Source organism: Chelonoidis abingdonii, chromosome 1 (assembly GCF_003597395.2).
Source record: "Chelonoidis abingdonii isolate Lonesome George chromosome 1, CheloAbing_2.0, whole genome shotgun sequence".
In the NCBI taxonomy this organism is placed as follows: Eukaryota; Metazoa; Chordata; order Testudines; family Testudinidae; genus Chelonoidis; species Chelonoidis abingdonii.
Window position 1 is genome coordinate 256,848,029 of NC_133769.1, and position 22,808 is coordinate 256,870,836.

Here is a 22,808-nt window from a genome sequence, read left to right on the forward strand (position 1 = left end):
ACTCTGTGTGACCATTTCAATCTGAAACAACACTATCATACAGCCCTCTCCTCATAGCAGCTTGAAGAGGGATCCTCTCTAGCCCTCTATCAACTTCTAAGATGGGGAAGTTACAATTCTCTGCCTCTCCATTCCTTTTTTCTATCACTATCTTGCTCCCTCCATATCATCCCAGCCGATCCAGTCACAATCTCTTGCCCACACCTTCTCTTCCTTGTCCCCTCAGTCTTTTGCCTCCATCTACTCTCTTGTCCTGTCCTACTCCCAGTTTCTTATCTGTTTGTCTAGTAGTTTTATACTGCTGCTCATAGCCATAGTATCTGAGAGTGCCTTTCACATAAAATCAGTAACAATAATGAAGTCCCTAGTGGATTTTGTGGATTCTTGGGACTTCTTCCTTTTGAGGGGAAGAACTCCGCTTGGGGCAGGGTATTTTGTCTTTGATTTCTTTGACTTGGGATTTATGGGCTAGAAGGTGCTGTCAGTGTTGTGTGATAGAAAGAGGAAGAGGAAGGTTTTACAGCATTTCCTAAAGACAGGCAGACTCTGGATTCACCTGATCTCCTCTAGAAATTTGTTTTACAGACAGATCCCTTGACAGAGAATCCTTTGTCCCCAGCTCTCATGTACTTTGTCTGGAGCTTTGTGATCTCTGCCTCAGAGGAGCACAGGTGTCACAGTGGTTCACAGAGCCAAATTCAGTCTTTAACATAGCTGTGGCTTGAACCATCCATTGCTTTGAAAATAAGGACCAAAGTTTTAAACTGGTATCATAAGCTAAATGGGAGCCTATGATGGGGTAGACTAGACCCAGAGGCCCCCTGTTGGAGGCCTCAGGATCCTGGCACACCCATTCCAGGAAAAGAGCAGTAGAGAAGTCTTCCAAGCAGCCTAGAGTGGCTTCAGAGAAGCAGCCAATCAGAGAGGCTGCAGGGTGCAGCCAATCAGGGCTCGGGGAGCCATATAAAGGGAGCTGCAGCACTAGAATCAAGTAGTTGCTGCTTGGAGCTTGAGGATAGAAGCTAGTTCTTGTAGCAGACCAATAGCAGCACCATGGACAGCTCAGTGCTGGCAGGGACTTAGGGAGCAAGAAAGAGCCCCAGGCTGGCTGCTGGGTCTGAACACAGAAGAGCCGTGGGGTAAGGATGAAACATTGGTGAAGAATGGGGAAATGGCTGCGTAACTGAAAGTACTTTGGGTAAAAGAACAGAGTGGATGGACCTGGGTCCCCCTTATAAGCCACTGGGGAAGTGGCCTACAACTGGACAGTCAGAAACCTCCGGAAAGGGGATCTGAACTTTTAAGAGGCCCCACTGGAGACCTAGGGCCAGAACAGAGTGGGCAAAGTCTTGGAGTTCTGTTCCATACAGACTGCACATGACTTGCATGGAGGGCTGTCACTAGAAACTCCCAGAGAAACAGCCAGAATGGGTCACCACAGACTGAAAGAGGTACAGACACACAGCTGAACAAGGGGGTGCTTGCAATATGTGGGTGGCATCCCATTATAGAACCAATGGAGGGACTTGATCAAAAGCCTGATGTGCTCGTGGCTGCCTGAGCAATAGAAAAGATAGGCAGATATTCTGCACCAGCTGAATCGTGCATTGTCTTCATATTCAGCTTCAGATACAGTAAATTACAGTAATCCAGCCTGGAGGTGACTAATGCTAGGATTACTATGGCCAGGGCCTCATCCAGGGGGAAGAGATGATAGGCATTTTTAGAAACTGGTGCTACCTGGTCACCCAGACTTGTCAAAGAGTCAAACAGGACCCCAAGACTTCACACCACTGTAATGAATGGGGACTGTATTTCTTCAATGGAAAGTAGAGACAATGTCCTGGCTTTTTCTTCAAAGCATTTCCTCTTTCCAGGCTGCATCACTTTAGTCTTTTGTAGGTTCAGCTTGAGCCAGCTGCTCTTAACCCAAGAACTAATTTCCTGTAGGCATTGTGACATTTTTAGATGCAGCAATGGTTGCATCAATTGAGAATGAGATATAAAGGGGAGTGTCATGGGCACACTGCTGGCAGCTAATCCCATTCCATCGTATCTCACTGTCTCTTCTAGTGGTCTCAGTGTAGATTTTGAAGAGACAGGGGGATAGTGTGAATCCCTGTGAGACCCTGCAGGCTAGGGCCTTCAGAGGGAGGAACCTGTTGCTCATCACCACTCTATATTCTGCTAGACAGGAACAATTAGAACCACTGTAGTGCTGAACCATCTAGTGGAGATATCTCATGTAGGCAGGTTAGTAGTACCTTGTGGTCCACCATGTCAAAGGCTGCAGAAAGGTCCAATACTACAATTGTGCTGATCTTACCTCTGTCCATGGCCACAAGAAGATTGTCCTTTAGTACCACAAGAGCCATCTCTGTGCTGTGCCTTGGACTGAATACTGATCGTGAGGTACTCTTGTCCCCATTCCATGTTTCTCTCAATTTTCCTTTCCCTGCTCATTCACCCTCCTAAGCCATTTATATTCACCTGTCCCCTTCTCTCTGCCTCCACCAGTCTCACTCCTTGACCTGTCTCATTCTCCTATCTGCACACTGTCTCCTATATGCCACATGTGATCAGTAGGCCAGTTATCTTAGCCAAGGATAGATTGGGGGAACCCTTACTTCCACCTGCAAAGGATCAAGGAAATGGCATACATTTTGGCAGAGGGCAGACTGTTTCTTCCATCATATTGAAAACAATGGGAGATGATAGTCATTTTACTAATGGCAAAAAAAACATGACAGACCCATCTTTCTCTTGAAATCATGAGTAACTTAAATGCCTAATCATGACTTGTGAAAACTGACAACTCAACAATTTATTTGAATTGTGGGATGAAATACAAACAAATGAACCCCTAGCACTTTGTCAGGCCACAGTAAAAATTCTCCATTCACTTTTCCCTTTTTTTTAAAGACCAGAAGGGACTGTTAAGAGCAGGTAGTCTGACCTCTTGCATAACACAGAACCAGTAATTTCTGCATCCCACCCATAACTTCTGTTTAAGGTATCGTATCTTAGCTGTTTTTCATTTCTTAATGGTACAAATGTCCAGGGTATTTCTCAGGCTACGTCTACACTGCACGATTAATTCGAAGTAGTTTAAACCGATATTACAAAACCGATGTTATAAAATCGGGTTTGCGCATCCACAGTGCAATCACAAAATCGATTGCTTGCGTCCCTGGTCCAAGGCTACCATCGATTTAAGGAGCGGTGCACTGTGGGTAGCTGTTCCTCAGCTATCCCATAGTTCCACTTCGCGTGTTGAGAGCACAGTGCCTGATGGGGCAGAAAACATTGCCCCCGAAGTGGTGCTGGGTACAGCTCACCCTCCTTTATGAAGGCAGCAGACAACCCTTTTGGCGCGCTTTTCGTAGAGTGCATTGAGCAAATGCCATAGCACAGCAATCTTTCCTTTTTTTTCACTTGGTGGGGGGGGATAAACTGAGGAGCTGTTCCCTGAAACCACGCCAGACACTGTGTTTGAACCTACAGACATTTGGAGCTCAGCCAAGAATTGGAAATAATTTTCAGAGACTGCTGTGGACTGTGTGGATAGCGGACATCCTTCAGTACCCCCTCCCTCCCTCATGACGTCCACTTGAGTCTCTGGCTTCCCGTTACGCTTGTCACGCAGCGCTGTGTATCCTGCAGTTTTTTATTCAAACGCTTTGGCATTTCGTGTTCTGTAACGGAGCAGGATACAACAGATTTGTCTCCCCATACAGCGATCAGACCTGTATCTCCCGTACGGTCCATGCTGGAGCTCTTTTTGGATTTGAGACTGCATCGCCAGCCGTTGCTGATCAGAGCTCCACGCTGGACAAGGCAGGAAATGATTTCAAAAAGTTCGCGGGGCTTTTCCTGTTTACCTGCCCCTGCATCCGAGTTCGATTTGCTGTCCAGAAGCACGGTCATGGTGCACTCTGGGATTACGCCCGGAGGCAATAACGTCGATTTCCGTCCACAAGAACCCTAATCCGAGTTATCACTATCGAATTAGCGCTACTCCTCTCGTTTGGGAAAGTTCCGAAATCGATTTAAGGAGGCGGTAAAATCGATATTAATGACGACGTCATGTGAACGGATACAGCGTTAAATCGGTATATCGGCCATTAAACCGATTTAAAGTCGCAGTGTAGACCTGGCCTATGAAGAGTCAGCCACTGGGCTCTCTTCCTTCATGTACCTATCCCTTTCCTCCAGCCTAGTGGGTAACTTAGATTCCTTTTTTAATAAGGGCATCAGTGTCCACTTGGGCAGAGTTTTTGTATCATCATTTTTAAGATTGTTTGCCTCTGTACTCTGGATTACAGCTTCAATTATCTAAACAATATTGGTGTCCTTGATCAAGATTTATCAGGCAGGAGGGATGAAAAGCCAGTGGATGCTGCTGTATGTGTAGGAAGGAGGAGCTCTGAATTTGAGACCAGAAGGGACCATCATGATCACCTATTCTGACCTCCTGCATGTTGCAGGCCATGGAACTTCACCTGACCCAACTCCTGTAGTAGGCTCATAACCTCTGATTAAGTTACTGAAGTCCTCAGATTTTGATTTAAAGACTTCAAGTTACAGAGCATCCACCATTTATTCTACTTCAAACCAGCAAGTGACCCATGCTGCAGAGCAAACTGGAAAAACTCCCAGGTCTCTTCCAATCTGACCTGGGGGAAAATTCCTTCCTGATACCAAAAATGGCAATCCAGAGGTATTGACATCTTTCTGGCACTTATTTAGGCCATTTACCTGGCCCATCTGCAAGCCAAGAAAGTGGCAGAATTGGCCACTGTCCAGCAGTATCATGCATTCTCTAATATGGTGGAGAAAAACCACTTAAGTTAGATGAGGCATTTCTTCTCGTCACCTGAAGCAGGTTTCAGGAGCAATGGTAGGAGGAAACTCTGCTATCATTACTCCTTAAGATCAGTGGTGGCTCTGAAAGTTTCCTCTATTTAGATAACTTCTTTGTGGAAAAATCAGCAGCTCAGCTGTGTGAGGCAATAATGGACTTAAAATAATTGGAAGTAATCTTTTAAGTCCCCAATTCAGCCTGTTGAATGAACATTTGACAAAATCTAATGGAAATGTTCTCATGATGTTACTGAAAACAATTCATTGTTTAAACTTTTAAATATACCTTTGGATTAAAATATTGCACATCATGCTAATGACTGGCAATCAGAAAGTGAAATTGACTAGAAACAGACTTTAAACAAAAATTAGTGACCATGGAATCTGTTCTCCTTGTCCAAACTGAATAAAATGAAAAAAGGAAACAAGTAGTTTACAGTAAGGGGTGAAAACTAAACAAGGTGGCTTTTGGTTTTTTTTAATTCACTCAATATTAGCTCAGATGCTAATGCTAATGGACTTATTTTCCCTTTAAGCTACTATATGTACAGATTAAGTTAAATATTGGGGAGAAATGTTCTTATTCTGAGACTGTTTAAACTATGGTACAAACAAATTACCCTCTCTGGAGCTATTTTTCTTTTATAATCTCACGTGTTAATAGTGTCAGAGATAAGTAAACATTTTTTACAATGATTAAAAAAATCCCTCCAGATATTAAAAAGGAGCATACATTGCAAGGCAGAGAAACTCTCTAGCCATTACCTGGTGCTATGCCGCCTCTTTCTCTTATTCCTGCATCTGCAGGAGACTTTTTAAACTCTGCCCAATTTCCTACACTATTTCTTTGTTGACTGCACCTATATTAAAGAAGGTGTAGCTAGGATTAGAAATAGAACAGCCCCCAGAGAGCATACGCTCTTCATCCTGGAACTGCAACATCAGAGACCAGAAGCATCCAAGTGTGTGTGACTCTCCAGCTTCAAGTCTCTCACAGAGTTTTGTGGTTCCAAGCCCTGCACCTTCCAGAAAACCCCTCTTCAGTGTGTTTTGTGAGTATTAGGTTGTAGCAGGCATGCTATTTCTAATCATGCTGTTCTGTGGGAGAACTGTGACAAGCAGAAACGATGAGCCAGTTTTAACTTCAGTTATCTCAGAATTTTCCAGATGTGTTTTCAGTGCTGTTTGAGCAATGGTAAAGGTGACTGAGGTGATACAGAGAGCTGTAAAATGCAACAGTATTCCAAAAGATAAAAGTCCAGAAATGAGAGAATTACAAAGGGTCAATGTGGTTTAGTTTTCAATAGCAGGAGTAGGAGCACTGACATAGTATTATGCTTTTTCCATTTTGTTTTCTTTAGTAAAGAAGGACCTGGTTCTGTGAGGTGTCTTCAGTTGACTTCAGTGGAAACTGTGAGTTCTCAAACCCTCTGAGGATCATGCTCCAAGTTATGTAGTTTGTAATTTGCCTGTGCATGTCATTAATTTACATTACTTAATGTATGCAAAGGCTAAAATGTTCAAATATGGGTGCCTAAGTCGATGGCATGATTTTCAAAGAAGTCAGTGGGAGCTGCAAGGTGCATATCACCTGTGAAAATTAGGTACAGTTTGTGGTGCCTAAATGTGGATTTAGATACATCTAAGTTTAAGCAACTGAGTCAGGTAATTGTCGACACTCTTACCATGCTAAGTGCACTGAGTCCCTGGCTGAAATTAGATTAGTAAATGCATATACTTCTTTAGAGCAGACCTGTTTATTGGCAACCTGTTTCTTCTCCATGCAGTACACAATGCCCCTGGATAAGATGAAAGATCTGAGCCTAGAGTGCTCCATGACACGCTCTGAAACAGATGAAGTGGGTGGAGTTCTTCTTCCAAAAAGTGTGTGTGACAGGTGGGATCAAATTTGGAACTTCAGAGCCAGACCTGATGATCTGCTCATCACAACCTATGCAAAAGCAGGTGTGTGAACAGAGGAGTGGAAATGGGTTGAGACAGAACTATCTGCTTGCACTGAAACTCGTGCTTTGCAATACTTTTATCAAGACTTGTGTTTTGAAATGTATGTAATTACTAGCATAGGCCTTTCATCAGAGCTCCAGTGACTTCTAGCTTCCTTATCAGGGGGGGAAAAAAACCAACCACTTACAAAATGCAAATAGTTTAGTCTAATATCATATGATTAAATCTTTAGTTCAGTTTGTGTAAATGTATAGCAGTGACACACAATTTGTATGTATTTGATTTTTAACTAGGGGTTGCTTCAGTTTACAATGAAGCAAAGGTTGAACTATTATGAATTTAGGGCTTGTGAGTTTTGTAGGGGAGGGTTTTTTGTTTTGTTGGTGACTCAGGTATGAACAACTCCTGAATTCTGCAAGTTTTAGTTAGGGCTGGTCTATGATAACTATGTCTATGATAACTTACATTGGCATAGTTATGTCTCTCAAGAGTGTTTAAAAACCATACCCTTCAGAGATTTAGCTTTGCCATCCTAATCCCTGATGTTGACAGCACTAGATCAACAAAGAATTCTTCCTTTGTCCTAGCTACTGCCTCTTGGGGAGGTGGATTAACTACAGTGATGGAAGAACCCTTTGTCACTGTAGTGTCTACACTGAAGTGCTACAGCAGCACATGTAGGGCTACACTAATATCTTAAGTGTAAATGTAGGGATATTAAAGAAGGTACTAATAGTGATTCCCCCAGGTTCACCAAGTACAAAAATCTTAAATTCTTATGTTAACTTGTAAACTCCTGTCTGCAGAAAACACTATCTGTCCTGTGAAAGATACTCTCTTACTTCGTAAAACTTACAAACAGGTTAATTGACTTTGTTCTTGAAGTAAACACTATGCTAGCCTTAAGCTGTAATTGATACAATGTAAACAAACAGACTCCCACCCTCTGTGATTACAGGGCAGGGAATCTGATAGGAATTAACACACACCCCAAAAGTGGTGGAGACAGTAAATTAAAATATGGTTACGATATGGAATGTATGTTGAATGTTTGAATGTGAACAGTTAGGGAGGTGCCAGCCTGGAAAGGATCCATCAGACAAAGAATGTGTCAAGTGGACCACCAGACAGCCCCCAGAGGGTAAACTGGGATCCTCCATAAACACCTGGAAGGAATGTGCCACTTTAAATAGTGTGGAGCCACCAGGAATGTGCCATCTGCTAATTGAGCCAACAACGGCAGGATGAAACAGTTCCCATAGACTAACATAGGAATTAATTCCTATAAAAATGGACTCTAAAAACTGAGGATTTCAAGTCACTGGCTCTGCTGCCAACCTCCAAGAGCATCAGGTGCATCTGACACAGACTTGGGTCCATCCTCATGACCAAGATACCTGGCCAGTAACTTGGCATGAGCAACTTCTGGGCTGGTAACTATAACACCTATGCAGAACCTGAATGAATGATTGTGTGAATGTGTGTGTATAAGGAATAAGTAGTAAAAGCAAACATTTTATCTTTTGCTTTATTATATTTACAATAAAAGTGGCATCTTTGCCTTATCCCTCTTAATAAGATCCTGCTGGTTTTTATTATATTGGTATAACATAAACATAGCCCTAATTATTAGTATTTGCCAAGAGGTTTGGATAAATCTTCAGCCTACAGGTTGTTCAGTCTGTCTTCACTAGCTAGTGTTACTGAGATATTGGGTCTGCCTAGCTGAGAGCCAATAACAGCCTGACAGGGATAAGGAAAAGATCCTTTATTCTGCAGAAGAAAGAGCCTTGCACCTTGGTACAAAGACTCTGCCTTACACAAATTTCACAAACATTTTATACATATTTAGACAAAGACCCTTGCGTGTTAACACTTGATTGGTAGGTGTCAAACTGGGCTTCTGTTATTTGTTCAGTAAAAACTGGTTTGAAGCAAGCTTTCTCTCCTTTGAGGCAGAAGACACAAAAACAGTTTAAAAGTTCAGGGTACTGTGTGTGTGTGGCTTCTGCTTCCCCCTACTGGCTGCTTGTAAGCTATTAAGGGGGGCTACCTTAACTTAACCTAACCTGAAGAGACAGGTACTGGGTTTCTTTACGGACAGCAGAGCCTCTGGCTACAGTATTACAGGCATATTGCATTACTACCCAAACAATACGTAGGAAGAAAATAATTTAACAATTATACAGAAGAGACCAGTAAACCATGATTCAAGGTCTGGGAGAGAGTTTTTAAATTTAAAGGTGTGATTGAGACACAGCGTGGAAAACAGCATTTTTAATAGCCTGTAATTTTTTTAATTAAGCTAGAGTGATTAACATAAAAACAGCATTTTTATGTGAGCACAAGCCCCCCCCCCCCCAATTTAGCACTTATGGCATTTAGCACACGTTTATTTTGCATAGCCACTTCTACTAAATTTTGTTGCAACTTTTGAAAAGCGTTTATTGATGCATTAGCTGTTTTTTAAGCTTTGCAGAAACATTTACAATTGCTTTTTTTCAGTTTAGCTACCCCATCCCAGGAATGAGTGCATGAACAAAGGAATGGAATTCTGTTTGCCTGACAGCTAAGGGATTTTTGGTGCACTTGGTTTTAGTCCTTATGGAGGGGGTAAAAAGCTTGTGAGAATAGCTTCCCAGGTTGAGGATTTGACTAGAATTTAACATGGTCCTAATTTGGACATTAGGCAACACTCGGGCCGGGCCACACCACACCGACTTTGCCAGCCGGGAGGGAGAGCCTTGTAGGTGCTATGGCCACAGATAAAATATAAGCCAGGGGGTTTTAAAGAGAGGGTAAAGGTATTACCTGTGACTCGGTGGTGCTGGGTCACTGACACATTTCACTGCTTGGGAGGTACCTATTATGCAGTTCTGGCACCTTTAATGGGAAATATTTAAGCATTTTAGGGCATGGGTAGCATTTAGGACGCTCCCACAATAGCAAACAAATTAGCTGTGAAACTTACAAGCGATCCCATGGGCTGTGGGCATTCAGACATCTTTTTAAGAGATGGGTGAGGCAACACAATGCCAGAGTAAATATTTATATAAAACGTGTGCTATTTATAGGCCCAGTGGGAGGAATGAGGGGAACCATTTCCCTTGATAAAGAATGCCTGTTGATTTTACAGTAAAAGCCTCATGTAGGAGGCAAGGGGACATTTAGGCTTTTTTAAAGACATTTAAAGGGGAAAAGGTTCCGGTTCTGACATTAAACTGAAGAGTTTGGTTACAGGCTTTAAGGGGAAGGTAGCCTACCTTTTTCCCAATTCCTTTTAGCATTTTTTAAACAAAGGGGCAGGTTATATCCAATTTTAAGGATATTAAAAAGAGGGACCCCCTTAGCCACCCAGTAATAATGACAAACTTTAGACACCTTTTTGTATTTACTATATTGGTATTTTTTTATCGATCCTCATTTAGTTTTTTGTACTACCTGCAAGGAGAGTACTTCAGAGAGATTTGCAGGAACAGCCCACAACCCTATATTTTTTTTTAGAACAAGTTTGGTGGCATAGCCACCAATCAGACAGGTGTTCCAATGTGGCCAGTTGCTGTAAGGATTTAACCACTGGGTGGGGATTGGCATGTACAAAGGGCAAACTAAAAGCAAATAACCATTGTACCAGCACCCAGAAATTTATAGTCAGTTTCAGGACTTATTTTGTTGGAACAGGAACTTTAGTTCCTTGAGAGGCTTAGTCTGCCAGGTATCATCTGCTTCAGGCTCTTCCGAGCTGCAGTGGGAAGAGCTGGCAGGGCTGCCTCGAGGTCTGGAGTTGTCTGCTTCTGGCCCCAGCCTAGGGGCTAGCTTGACTCGGGTGTGATTAATTCAAGTGTTTTGCTTTTGCACTTGAACTGCAGTGTGAGAAGTAAGGAGGACGTGGAAAGGGCCCATCCACTGGGGTTGGAGAGGCTTGTTTTTTATTTTTTTATATAGACCCAGTTTTCTAGAGCGATTTGAGTTGGGACATTAGCAGGTAGGGACTGAAATTGAGCTGCATACCTGTGGTGAGAGTAATTTGAAGGGAAACATATTTGGTTAGGTTTGTTATTTTAAGTGGCTAAATTAGTTACAGGTCCTGGATTAGCAAATCTGGTGTATGGCCTGCCAAATAAAAGCTCAAAGGTGAGAGACGGAGCTGGCTTCTGGGGGCAGTTCAAACTGCCAGAAGGGCCAGAGGCAGGGCTTGAAGCCATTTTAACCCAGTCTGAGTGCACAGTTTAGAGAGTTTAAGTTTTAAAGTCTGATTTATTTTTTTCACTTGTCCCAAAGATGGTGGTTTTTAAGAGGTGTGTAAAAGCCAGTTAATACCCAGGGCCTTTGCAAGGGCCTGAATAACCTGGGCTGTGAAATGAGTTCCTTGGTCAGAGTTAATAGATCTAGGAGGGCCAAACCTAGGAATGATATGGTTTAATAGGGTCTTCTCCACCTTTAAGGCAGTTGCTTGTTTAGTCGGGAATGCTTTGATTCAACCAGTTAGTTGGCACACGATTACAAGAAGGTAGTCGTAGCCTTGGCACTTAGGCATTTCTGAATAGTTAATTTGGAGTTGTTCAAAGGGCGTGTATGCCCATAACCTGGCTCCAGGGGGGCCTTTAGGTTTCCCCCCATGGGTTGAATTTTGCACAGATGTTATAGGTAGTAAGGACTCTTAGCTTCCTGGAACACTCCAGGGGCATACCAAGTCTATTTACAGTAGCTGCTATAGCTTCTGCTTCACCATGTGTTTCCTGCTGTAGTTTAAGTAGGGCAGGCCGCAAAGCAGCTCGGGGCAACACTTTTTTTTTTTTTTTTTAATCTGGTAGTTGCCACTCCCCCCTTGGCATCTCAGTGGCCCCCATACTTTTCCAATGCTTAATTTTTAATGGCTTAGGGATAAAAGGGACCAGGGCTGGAGTTGGTGGAAGAGGACATGAGTGCCATCTGGTGTGCAACATAGGGCTGTAGGGAAACAGCTTTTGAAGCTGAATTGGCCAGTCGGTTCCCACAGACAGTGGGATTATTCCCTTTCTGATGGGCCCATACATGGATGATAGCAACCTGAGATGGCAAATGAATGGCTTCCAATAGTTTTAGAATTAAGGGCCCATGTGTAACCTTGGTGCCACTGGAGGAGATAAACCCACATTCTGCCCACAGGTGGCCTGTGGCGTGACAAACACCAAAGGCATATATTGAGTCAGTGTGTGTTCACCAACTGACCTGCTGCCAGCTCACATGCTCAGGTGAGGGCTACCAATTCTGCTGCCTGGGCTGAAGTGGAGGGTGCCAAGGGAGCAGACTGTAATACATTAAACTGAGTAGTTACTGCAAATCCAGATATCCGTTGGCCTTTCATGACTCGTCCAGAGCCATCTGTGTACAGCTCCAGGTCAGCATTTGGAATGGGCACATTTGAAAGATCTAGACAAGGTTTTTTGATGTTGTACTACCTGAAGGCAATTATGTGAGGGCTTATGTTCATTGTCCCTGAAAGGCAACAGGGTAGCAGGGTTCAAGGTATGGCATTGTTTAATTTTTAAGTTGGTTTTAGATAACAGACTTTTAAGTGTTAGTCTGACTAGTTAAATGCTGAGTGCATTTTTGAACCCACAGCTGTTGGGCTGCATGTGGGGTCCATACGGTCATCGGATGGCCCAAGGTAATTTGTTTTGCTTGGGGTACCAGGAGACCAACAGCGACCACTGCTCGGAGGCAGCTAGGAAAGCCTTGTGCCACAGCATCTAATTTTGGGGAATAATAAACTACAGGTCGTTTTTTAGGCCCAAAGGTCTGCAGTAGTAAAAAGGACACAAACATAACAGTTTACAACATTCCCATCCGTTGTGGGAACTGGGATGGTCCGAAGGGGTGCCTGGATATTAACTGTTTTTTTTTCCATAGACTGCTCCCTGTCTCATACAAGACAGACTAAGGACGGTGGTCAGAGAAGTGTACCCACTACCCATCACTCCACTAGTTAGCTTACTGGCTTGAATTGTGGCTTCCTCAACTTTCGATGGCGGGGCTGCTGTCTCAGGCCCTGTAGAGGAGAAAACCAGGTCCACCACAGCCAGTGGTATTACTGCCAGGGTTGGCCACGGTCTAGGACAATACGTGGGGGGCGGGGTAATCCTCCTAACAATCGGCTTCGTGAGGGGCAGAAGCTTTCAGGAATAAAGGGGCTGGATTTGTACCTCTTTCAAGCGACATTGAGCCTCATCGTCCCACAAAAACCAATAGTCCATTTGACCTGGTACCTGATTCTCCAACATCAGGCACAAAGGGGTTAAATGAGTCGGAATATCAAAGGAGCCAAACGCGGGCCATGCAGTTCCCAGGTCTGGCCAATCCTGGGTGCAAAGTTGTAAAAAGCACTTCCTTGACATCCCTTTTTGAACACCGGGCAGGGGCCATTTACTTAACATATAATTTAAAGGGCTATCTTTAGAGGGTTTACCCAGAGACCCACCCATTTGTCTTCTTTCACTTAAACAGAGAATTACACAGAGCAGAGGGAATTATGGTCTAAACTAGGATTTTCTACCTTTATTACACTGACCACTACAGGGGATTGGACAGAAGGATCTTAATTCAACCTCAGCTTTATTGCACGCTATGGCTTCCACCCTGAGGAATTACGAACGAGAGGTTCAGTTCTGCCCACACACCTAACGTCCAAATGTACAGAGCAGAAAAACAATAACTGGTTGAACAGAACCAGATAGCAAACCAGAACACGTTTCCTTATCCTATTAGGGCTCACCTTATCGGAGCAGGAACCGCACAGGCCGCGGTGAAGTGAAGAAGAGGGGCTAAACAGCCCGGTGGCGCCTCTCCTAGTTCGTCGCAGCCGTCCGATGTCCGAGCTAGGAGAGTCCCATCTGGGGTCACCAGAAACTGTTACCGAAATATCGGGTCTGCCTAGCTGAGAGCCAATAACAGCTTGACAGGGATAAGGAAAAGATGCTTTATTCTGCAGAACAAAGGAGAGCCTTGCATCTTGGTACAAAGACTCTGCCTTACACAAATTTTTATACATATTTAGACAAAGACCCTTGCGTGTTAACACTTGATTGGTAGGTGTCAAACTTTGCGCTTTTGTTATTTGTTTATAAAAACTGGTTTGAAGCAAGTTTTCTCTGCTTTGAGGCAGAGGAAAAAAAAAGTTTAAAAGTTCAGGGTACTGTGTATGTGAGGCTGCTTGTAAGCTATTAAGGGGGGCTACCTTAACTTTTACACTAGTATTTATTTCTTGTGTCCTGGGATTGGCCACTTACATCATATGGTAGATTTACACCTTTCAAATAAGGGAATAATGAACAACAAACTTCAGGTACTAATTTTGGATGAACAAAAATATGTAAAGCTTTAGGATTAAAACATTCTTGAATGCCTGGTGGTCATCCAAATACTCAAATTAGAGGTGGTAAAAATGTTTTTAACAGAAAATATGGCTGCTGAGATTTTCTATGGCAAAATTTCTATTTTGTTTCAATTTTCCTTAAGCAAAATTGGAACAAAATATTGTGAGATCATCCTAAATAAAAGCATTTCAGTTTGTTGCATGGAACTGAAATGTTTGATTTTGGATCAGTGCAACACTAAACGGCATCTGTCTGAACTGCTGTAGTGCATTAGGGGTCCTGTGGTTCAATTTCCCATGCCCCCATTCTCTCCTATAGGCTGGACTCCTTGGCCAGATTACAATGCATTACAGGGAATGTAGTCTCCCCTGGATGAACCGTCACAGTGCATCATGGGATCTGTAGTCAAGTCATGGAGCTCAGCCCATGGGGGAGAATCAGTGTTTGAAGCACCCAAACTACAACTCCTAGGAGGCACCCCACAACTCAGCCAGATTCAGTTTAAGGTCAAACCAACTCAAAACAAAATATTTCTAAATTGAAACATTGAATATTTTTGTTTTCAAATGAAAATTTCAGAATTTTCCATTTATTGAAACCTTTGATTTGTTCACTTTGTCCTAGTTCAGGATGAAAAAAACTGTAAATATTGGAATTTCCTACAAGATGGAAATTGATGTTAACTCATCTCTACAAACAAACAATCCCACAATTCATAGCCAATTGAACTCAATGCTTTTATTCATTAATTTCTACCACACAAGAACACAGTCCTGAATGCAAGCCTAGAGGCTTTTCCTTAGGTACTAAAAGTTTCAACTTCCCTTCCTACCATTGCATTTTGTCTCCGATTCACCTTCTAACCCCCATGCCTATCATCCTCTTGTAGCAATGGCCTTGTGACTTCCCCAGTCTTCCTTGATTGTGGTCACCATCCAGCCAGTGTTTTTAACAAGCTTCCATATCTCTTTTGGAAAAGTGTCTCTGCACTGCAGTAGGGAAATACATAAAATTCTAATTTTCAGGTACAACATGGATACAGGAGATTGTGGATATGATCCAACATGATGGAGACATTGAGAAATGCAAACGTGCCACCACTTATCTGCGACACCCTTTCATTGAGTGGGTTCTGCCTGGACCTTTCAGCTCTGATACAAATGGTAAACGTAACACAATGGTTCTCAAACTTTTTTGTACTCCCACCCCTTATAAATTAAACACTTATCACCATTATAAATGCTGGATGCAAAGCGGGCTTTGGGGTGGAGGCTGACAGCTCACAATCAGGACAGGCGCTAGTGTTTTCAGCACCCTAGGCGCATGGCCATTTCGCCGCCCTGCGCGCTGGTCCGCAGCTCCGGTGGTCCTGCCGCAGGCGTGCCTGCGGAGGGTCTGCTGGTCCGTGGCTCCGGTGGACCTGCCACAGGCGTGCCTGCAGCAGGTCCACTGGAGCCACGGGACCAAGGGACCCTCCACAGGCATGCCTGCGGCAGGTCACCGGAGCCACCTGCCACCCCCCCCTAGCAAAATGCTGCCCCCCAATAATCCTGGCGCCCTAGGCAATTGCCTAGGCCACCTAAATGGAAGCGTCAGCCCTGTTCACAACCCCATGAGGGATTTCAGCCCGCAGTTTGAGAACCTCTATAACACAAACAGGACTTGATTTTGTCCAAAATCATGGCATCAAAATTTTGTTTTCTAAATAATGGAAAATATTATCCACTGAAAGAGTATCCATTGTAGATGACAGTTTTCCAAGAAAATCTGTTCCATTTGTCATGTTATCTGGAGAGATCTCTACACAGGTCATTGGGCATTTTCAGGTCTATGAGCAGGAGCTCTTCAATGAGGCCTGCCAGTGAGTGAGCCCTCAAGCCAACCTTCCCTAGCGCATATTCTGAGTGGATTAGTAGCTGTACATCTCCTCACCTCCCCCACACCTGACTGTGTCAGGGCATAGAAGGACAAAAAGGGCACCTGTTTCTGGGGGAGAGAAGAGGAAGGATCAAGCAAGAGGAAGTGGCAGCGGAGGGAGACAATGACATTAGTATAGAAACTAATCTAAAGCCAGAAACCCCAGGAGGAGGAGAGTATAATGACAGGACAAATGGAAGAATTTTTGTTAAATATGCTACTCTGGAGGTATAGGATTGGAAATACTGTCATTAAGTTGGGACTGGAAGAAAATAGTTAAGGTAAATACTGTTTTCTTCCATTCTTCCACCATATTTGTTCTAACATACTGATTTTACTCTAAAGGGGACAGAGTGGTGAGACAAGAGAACATGCTTGCTTAGATGAAAGAAGTTTAAAAAAAAAAAAACTTCCTTGTTCCCTCTTGTCTCTCTGATTCACACAGCCTGAATCCTCATTTAAATAAAAAAACCCTCACTGCCTCCCATTCCATAACAGATGTCCCAGTTTTTTTCACTTTGACAATCTGGTCATCCTACCAATGGCTCTCTTGACCTAGAAAGAAATTTTCTGCAAGTAAAACAAAAATTCACTGAGTGCTGTAATGGGAAAAGGTCCAGCCAAGTACATGCAATATTCAGCATTGCCCTAGAGCAGGGTTGGCCAGCCTGTGGCTCCAGAGCCACATGCAACTTTTCAGAAGTTAATATGCAGCTCCTTTTTATAAGCACCAACTCTGGGGCTGAAGCTACAGGCTCTAACTTTTGAACGTGTTGGGGGGGTGCTCCCTGATCAACTCCTGGCTCTGCAACAGCCTCTGCCCGCCCCCCACTGCACCCCTTCCCATCCCTCTCCTGAGCCTGTTGTGCCCTCCCTCCACCAAGCCTCCTGCATGCTGCAAAACAGCTGATGGGGAGGGAGGAGGAGGTGCTGATCAGCAGGGCTGCCAGTAGGCAGGAGGTGCTGGGAGCTGGTGGTGGTGCTGATAAGAGGGCTGCTGATGTATTACTGTGGCTCTTTGGCAATGTACATTGGTAAATTCTGGCTCCTTCTCAGGCTCAGGTTGGCCACCCCTGCCCTAGAGGGATTCAGACAGTATCCCAAAAAAGCAAATATGTATACAAATCAACATTCACCATTCCTGAAGAATGCAGGCAAAGTCTCAAGGACACTGATGGTTGATGCATGTTATACAATGTTTTCCATGCCGGATTGCAATGAGGTAGAGTTGGATATGTATAAACTGATACAAACTGGCATTTCCCTGGAAAGTCTGAGTCAAAATCCCACACATGATGTGAGACAGACATAGAAGAGTTTGGATAGAAGGACACTGGAGAATTACTACAAAATATTTTGCAGGCCTGGAACTAGCTGAAGCGATGCCTTCCCCACGAACACTGAAAACTCATCTCCCTGTACAACTGGTGCCTCCATCCTTTTGGGAGCAAGAGTGTAAGGTAATGAGGGGAAGGTGGGGCTCAAGTCTACTTTATTTGGAAATGAACTAAAACTAAATAGGAGTGAGGCTGGTTTCCAGACTCCTTCTGAAATCTAGAGGCCCATCTTCCCTGTAATATTTAGCTTCTGTATGAAAGTGAAGGAATTTCATTCAGTCACAAATTGGTTTCGGGAAATGGCAGCTCCCAAGCAGAAAACTTGTATGGCTTTGGTGACCATCTTTTGAGAGAGAACACAGCAGAACACCCAGCACCCTCTGTACATGTCTACATCTATAATGTTAAATATACATATTATTTCACGTCTTTCTTTCTCTCACTTGCTTCCACACCCAATCCAGATCATCTATGTGGCAAGAAATGCCAAAGACAACCTGGTGTCCTACTACCATTTCCACAGAATGAATAAAAATATGCCTGAGCCAGGGACCTGGGAGGAGTTCTTGAAGAAATTCATGGCTGGACAAGGTGAATGGAACCAATTGTGCAACATCTTATTCCTTTTTTTTAAAATTCATGCTACTTATATTAAGCCCCCATCCATTGTTCTGAACCAACACTGATACTCTACTATAGGGAAATCTACTCCAAACATTTCAGCAGGAACTCCATTCCATCCTGGTGTCTTTTACCAGTACTCAAGCACTTCCTTTCTCTATCCTTTCACTCCAGGGAACTCCTCTATCTCTTTTTCTTCCTCCCACCCCCATGCTCCATTATGGTCCCTAAAACCCACAAATTCCTTGTTTTTAAAGCTTAATCTTTTTTTCCAAACATTTTGAGGTTAAAGACATATTGCTCAGCGGTCAGCTGGAGAGGAAGGATAGCCAAGTAGATAGGGTGATTGTCTGGGGCTCTGGAAAATGTTGTTTCCTATGCAATGTGAATCTACACCACACCAGCTTGTCACAAGCAGTAACAACCCATGTAAATGTGACATGCTACAGCACTCCAACAGTCCCAGATTATAGGCTAATTTGCTACTAGCAGTGCCCACAAGGGATGTTACCATATGGTAAGCTGGTGTGCTGTAGAGTGACACCCTAACTTGCTGTGCTGTGTAGAGAAGTGCTCAGTCTCTCTCTGCCTCAGTGTTTGTCTACATACACCCCCGCACACGCACACTGGGTTTCAGAGCCCAAACAGGAAAGTCTACATGGCTATTTTTAGAACTGTAATGTGAGCCTCACACCCTGAGTCTGTAGATCCAGACTCTGAGATTAGATGCTGCTGCTGGTTTTTGGTGGTGGTGGTTTGGTTTTTGTGTTTTTTGCAACGTAAAGGACTACCCCACCCCAGCTCCCCATCTGTAAGATACTCCTATTTCTCTAGGGCATTGCGGATCATTAAAGATTAAATACTCAGATATTTCACTTATGGGGCTATATCTTGATAGATCAGACATTGCTACTTGCTGACTACTGGTTACTCTCCCGCTTTCAGTGCTTTGGGGTTGCTGGTATGATCATGTAAAAGGATGGTGGGATGCAAAAGAAAACCACTGTATTCTCTACCTCTTCTATGAAGACCTAAAGGAGGTGAGTGGGTGAGTCAGAGTTCATAGTGCTCTGTTGCCATTCAGGGTTCCAGCAGGTATGAGCTCCCCACAGCAATATTCTGTTAACACCAGTTGGGTCTTCAGCTGATCCACATCCCAATGATAGATGAGATTCCCACATTTAAAACTTCCTCACAAATTTTCCCTATCTGATTTGTTTCCTCTTCCTGGGTCGGTTTCTTATCCAATTTCACTTCTTCCACAGGATCCAAAGCGTGAAATCCAAAAGGTGTTACAGTTCCTGGAGAAGGACTTGGAGAATGAAGTTCTCGATAAAATCATCCACCACACAACATTTGAGATAATGAAGGACAACCCCATGGCAAACTACACTTTTCAACCTCCTGCAGTAATGGACCACTCAATCTCACCATTCATGAGAAAAGGTGCTTGTAGCAGTGTGGACATTTACAGAGTGCCCTCTTGTGGCAAGGGAATGCTTTGCTGGTACCCTGCCCTTTTAATCCCCCTCTTGCAGGCCCCTTAAGAATTGCATACGTGGATAAGAACTACACTCTCTCTCACACTCTGGGCTGGTTTAATAACAAACTTCTTAACAATCCTCAGGGTTCCAAAATAAAGTCCATCGCCACACAACAGTCCATACTTTGCTCTGGTTCTTATCTCAGTCAGACCAATGCCATCCTAGTCTGTTCTCATAGTCTATCCTTCCAGCTCCTCCTAGCTGGAGCTTAGCTCCCTGGCCTACAGGCCCACAAACTTCTAGGCCCAAATGCTGTCTGGGTTTCTCCACAGAAGCTTCCAGCTCCCTTAGTCTCAAGGTCTTCCCTGCAGAAGCCCTTCATGCTCCCTGCGGTGTTTCTCATTTTCCTAATCTTCCTCATTGACTGCAGCCTCCTTTTGCACTTTTTAGGACAGTCATCCTGATCTCTCCCAGCTATGGCTCATTCTATAGTACAATCTGAGCCAACCCCAGCCCTTAAGGGGTGAGTTAACCTGTTACAGTGCTGCTGTTTTATATTTTTAGTATTCCCTCATCTTCCTTCCTCTTGTGTTTTGAATTAGCGCTTCATTTGAACTGTTAATATCTTTTGAGTTAGTGATAATGGATTTTAGGACTTGGGATGAAGTAGAAAAATTCTTCCTAATAGTGACTGAATATCTCCTTGGCTTTCCTGTATTGTAGGGACTGTTGGAGATTGGAAGAACCATTTCACAATGGCACAGAATGAGAAATTTGATGACGATTATAGGAAGAAGATGTCTAGAACTTCTCTGACCTTCCGCATGGAGCTCTGAGAAGGGGCCATGGGGATTATTCTCTATAATCTACTAGCACTTTCCCTATAAAAACCTCACAAAATAACTGCGCATCTAAAGTTACAATGCCCCAGTTTTCCACACCACTGATTTTACGGGGCTGAGCATCCCCTTTCTCTGTGTAAACCTAATTTTGAGACAAACATCTTAGTTAAACTAGAGTCAAGCAGTAATGTACTGTAGAGACTTTGCAGGAATCCCTCAAAATCCCACCCCTAAATTGAAGAGGTGCCTGGGGTGATCTCCCTGATGAAATTTATGCCCTCATCCCCAACTTTTATTCCTGGTGTTCATAAAATTCTTCTGAAGAGCAGGGCTGTAGGGTCTTGTTCATTTGCTTTTTTTTTCACATTTGTAAAACTTTAGATGGTAATATCCAATATTTTTAAAACCATTCCCAGCAGCAAGTAAAAACCCTGAGATAAAAGGCATTATTGAAGTGCAACATGCTGTTGTTGTTTGTATGTTTTCAGTGTGCTGGGAAAACTGTAATCCAGCCTCACACTCCATTAGTGCAGAAAGTAAGTACTATTAGCTACACTTTGCAGATGATGAAATGGTGTCATGCAAGAATTTGAAGTTACTTATTCTCCCTCTCCCTCCATACATACTGCATGCTATATAAGATCTAGCCCTAAATGACTTGCATGGGTGGCAGTTTAGTCTAACAAATTAGTTTATGGGACTATGAATCAGAAAACTATATTCATTCCACCTCTAGGACTGACCTGCTCTCCAGGCCTCAAACAAACCAGTTTGCTACTAAAGCTAGGCACCTAAATCCATACTTTGAAGACTTCAAAGTATGGCTTTAGTTGCCTAGCTGAAGTCAGTCAGATACTGAGATGCCTCAGCACCTTGAAAATCAGACTGCTTAGCTAGGTGCCAACTATAGAGTTAGACCTGGATCTTCAAAGGTATTTAGGCTCATAACGTCCACTAATTTTTTTAACAGAAGCTAAGGGCCTGATACCTTTTGAGATGGGGGCCTGATGTGCTGAACTTTAGGCATCCATGTTTGAAAATTTTGTCATTAAACATAACCTTTCTGAGCCTCAATTTCTTATTTATAAAATGAGGATATTGAAACAAATGTACCCCTCAAAGTGGTTGTGAAGCATGATGTGTTGTAAAAGCACTTTGAGAGCCTTGAATGATGAAAAGGTATTATGTAACTGCAAAGTAATATGAAGACCATATAGTAGGGAACAGATAGGAGTAGAACTTGAGAGCAATTTTGTTCCCAATTCTCGCCTCACTTCACAAGACTACACTGCCGCTGGTACTTCTGTGGGGTAGAGGGTGCAAAGCATACATTTGTGGGTGCAAAATGAAGTGTGTGAGTGAACAAGAGAGCACATGGACACAAGGTGTACAGGTTTCATAAAGTCATTCACATCCTTTTCAAAGGCTTGTCATTTGTGAGGAACCTCCTAAATTCTACCAGGCCATGATAGCGCTCTGATGTTTCTATTTCAGAAGCAAATAACACCTAAAATAGCACTTCAACTTCTGCCTTAGAGAGTCCTGTAGAGCAGATCTGATAAAGAACATTAGAATTATATAAATATGAAGTTTCTAGGCCAAGCCCTTTTTGAGAGGTGACAAAAAGAATCTTCAGAACTTAATGTATGTCTACTTTGCAGCTTGGAGCGAGGCCTGCAGCCCACTTAGACAGACTCACTCTAGCACGCTAAAAGTAGCTGTGTGGACACTGCAGCACCAGAAAAGGCTCAGACTAGTCACAAAGCTTGAGCTCTGCTCGCTAGCCCAAGACTCTACTGGTGTTACACCATCCACAAGTACTCCTGTTCTTTTTGCAGATACAGACTAACACGGCTGCTACTCTGAAACATCTCAGAAACAGAATGCTTGAACCACCTCCAGTTTAGTCAACAGCCTTTTCCTCTGGCTAACCGCACATTCAACATTTTAAACAAAAAGACCATTTCTGAAGAGTTGAGAGAAGCCCAAAGTAAGTTTGCAAGTGAAAGCTGATTACACCCTTAACTATAGAAAGACTCCAGAACATGGAGCACATATTTATCAGCTCATTGCCTCTAGAGAGTAAGCTTATCAGCCTGGTTGTCTAATTTTAGGTAATATGGTGTGTTATGTTCCCACTGAGTAAAATAAACTAACAGAGAGAGGAATAAATGAAGCTGCACAGGCATTGCTACTGGTAATAAAAAGCCAAAGTTAACATGAAGGTATCAAGCGGAGTGCCGCAAGGGTCGGTCCTGGGGCCGGTTTTGTTCAATATCTTCATTAATGATCTAGAGGATGGTGTGGACTGCAGATGACACTAAACTGGGAGGAGTGGTAGATACACTGGAGGGTAGGGATAGGATACAGAGGGACCTAGACAAATTAGAGGATTGGGCCAAAAGAAACCTGATGAGGTTAAAC

General features: G+C 43.3%; 1 protein-coding gene across 2 annotated transcripts; it reads left to right on the plus strand.

Moving 5' to 3' along the window:
• The first annotated feature begins 1,012 nt into the window (after nucleotides 1-1,012).
• Nucleotides 1,013-21,450, plus strand: LOC116819903 (sulfotransferase 1C1-like). 2 transcript variants are annotated; one of them, XM_032771980.2, is made up of 8 exons: nucleotides 1,013-1,139; nucleotides 6,651-6,828; nucleotides 15,209-15,346; nucleotides 17,463-17,560; nucleotides 17,902-18,028; nucleotides 19,004-19,098; nucleotides 19,324-19,504; nucleotides 20,266-21,450. In XM_032771980.2, exons 2-8 carry the CDS (start codon nucleotides 6,657-6,659, stop codon nucleotides 20,376-20,378), a joined length of 924 nt encoding a protein of 307 aa, XP_032627871.1. In that variant the 5' UTR covers nucleotides 1,013-1,139; nucleotides 6,651-6,656; the 3' UTR covers nucleotides 20,379-21,450. The 2 variants fall into 2 exon arrangements, with proteins under 2 accessions (XP_032627871.1, XP_032627870.1); XM_032771979.2 differs by lacking the exon at nucleotides 1,013-1,139 and adding an exon at nucleotides 5,726-5,915.
• Nucleotides 21,451-22,808: the final 1,358 nt, after the last annotated feature.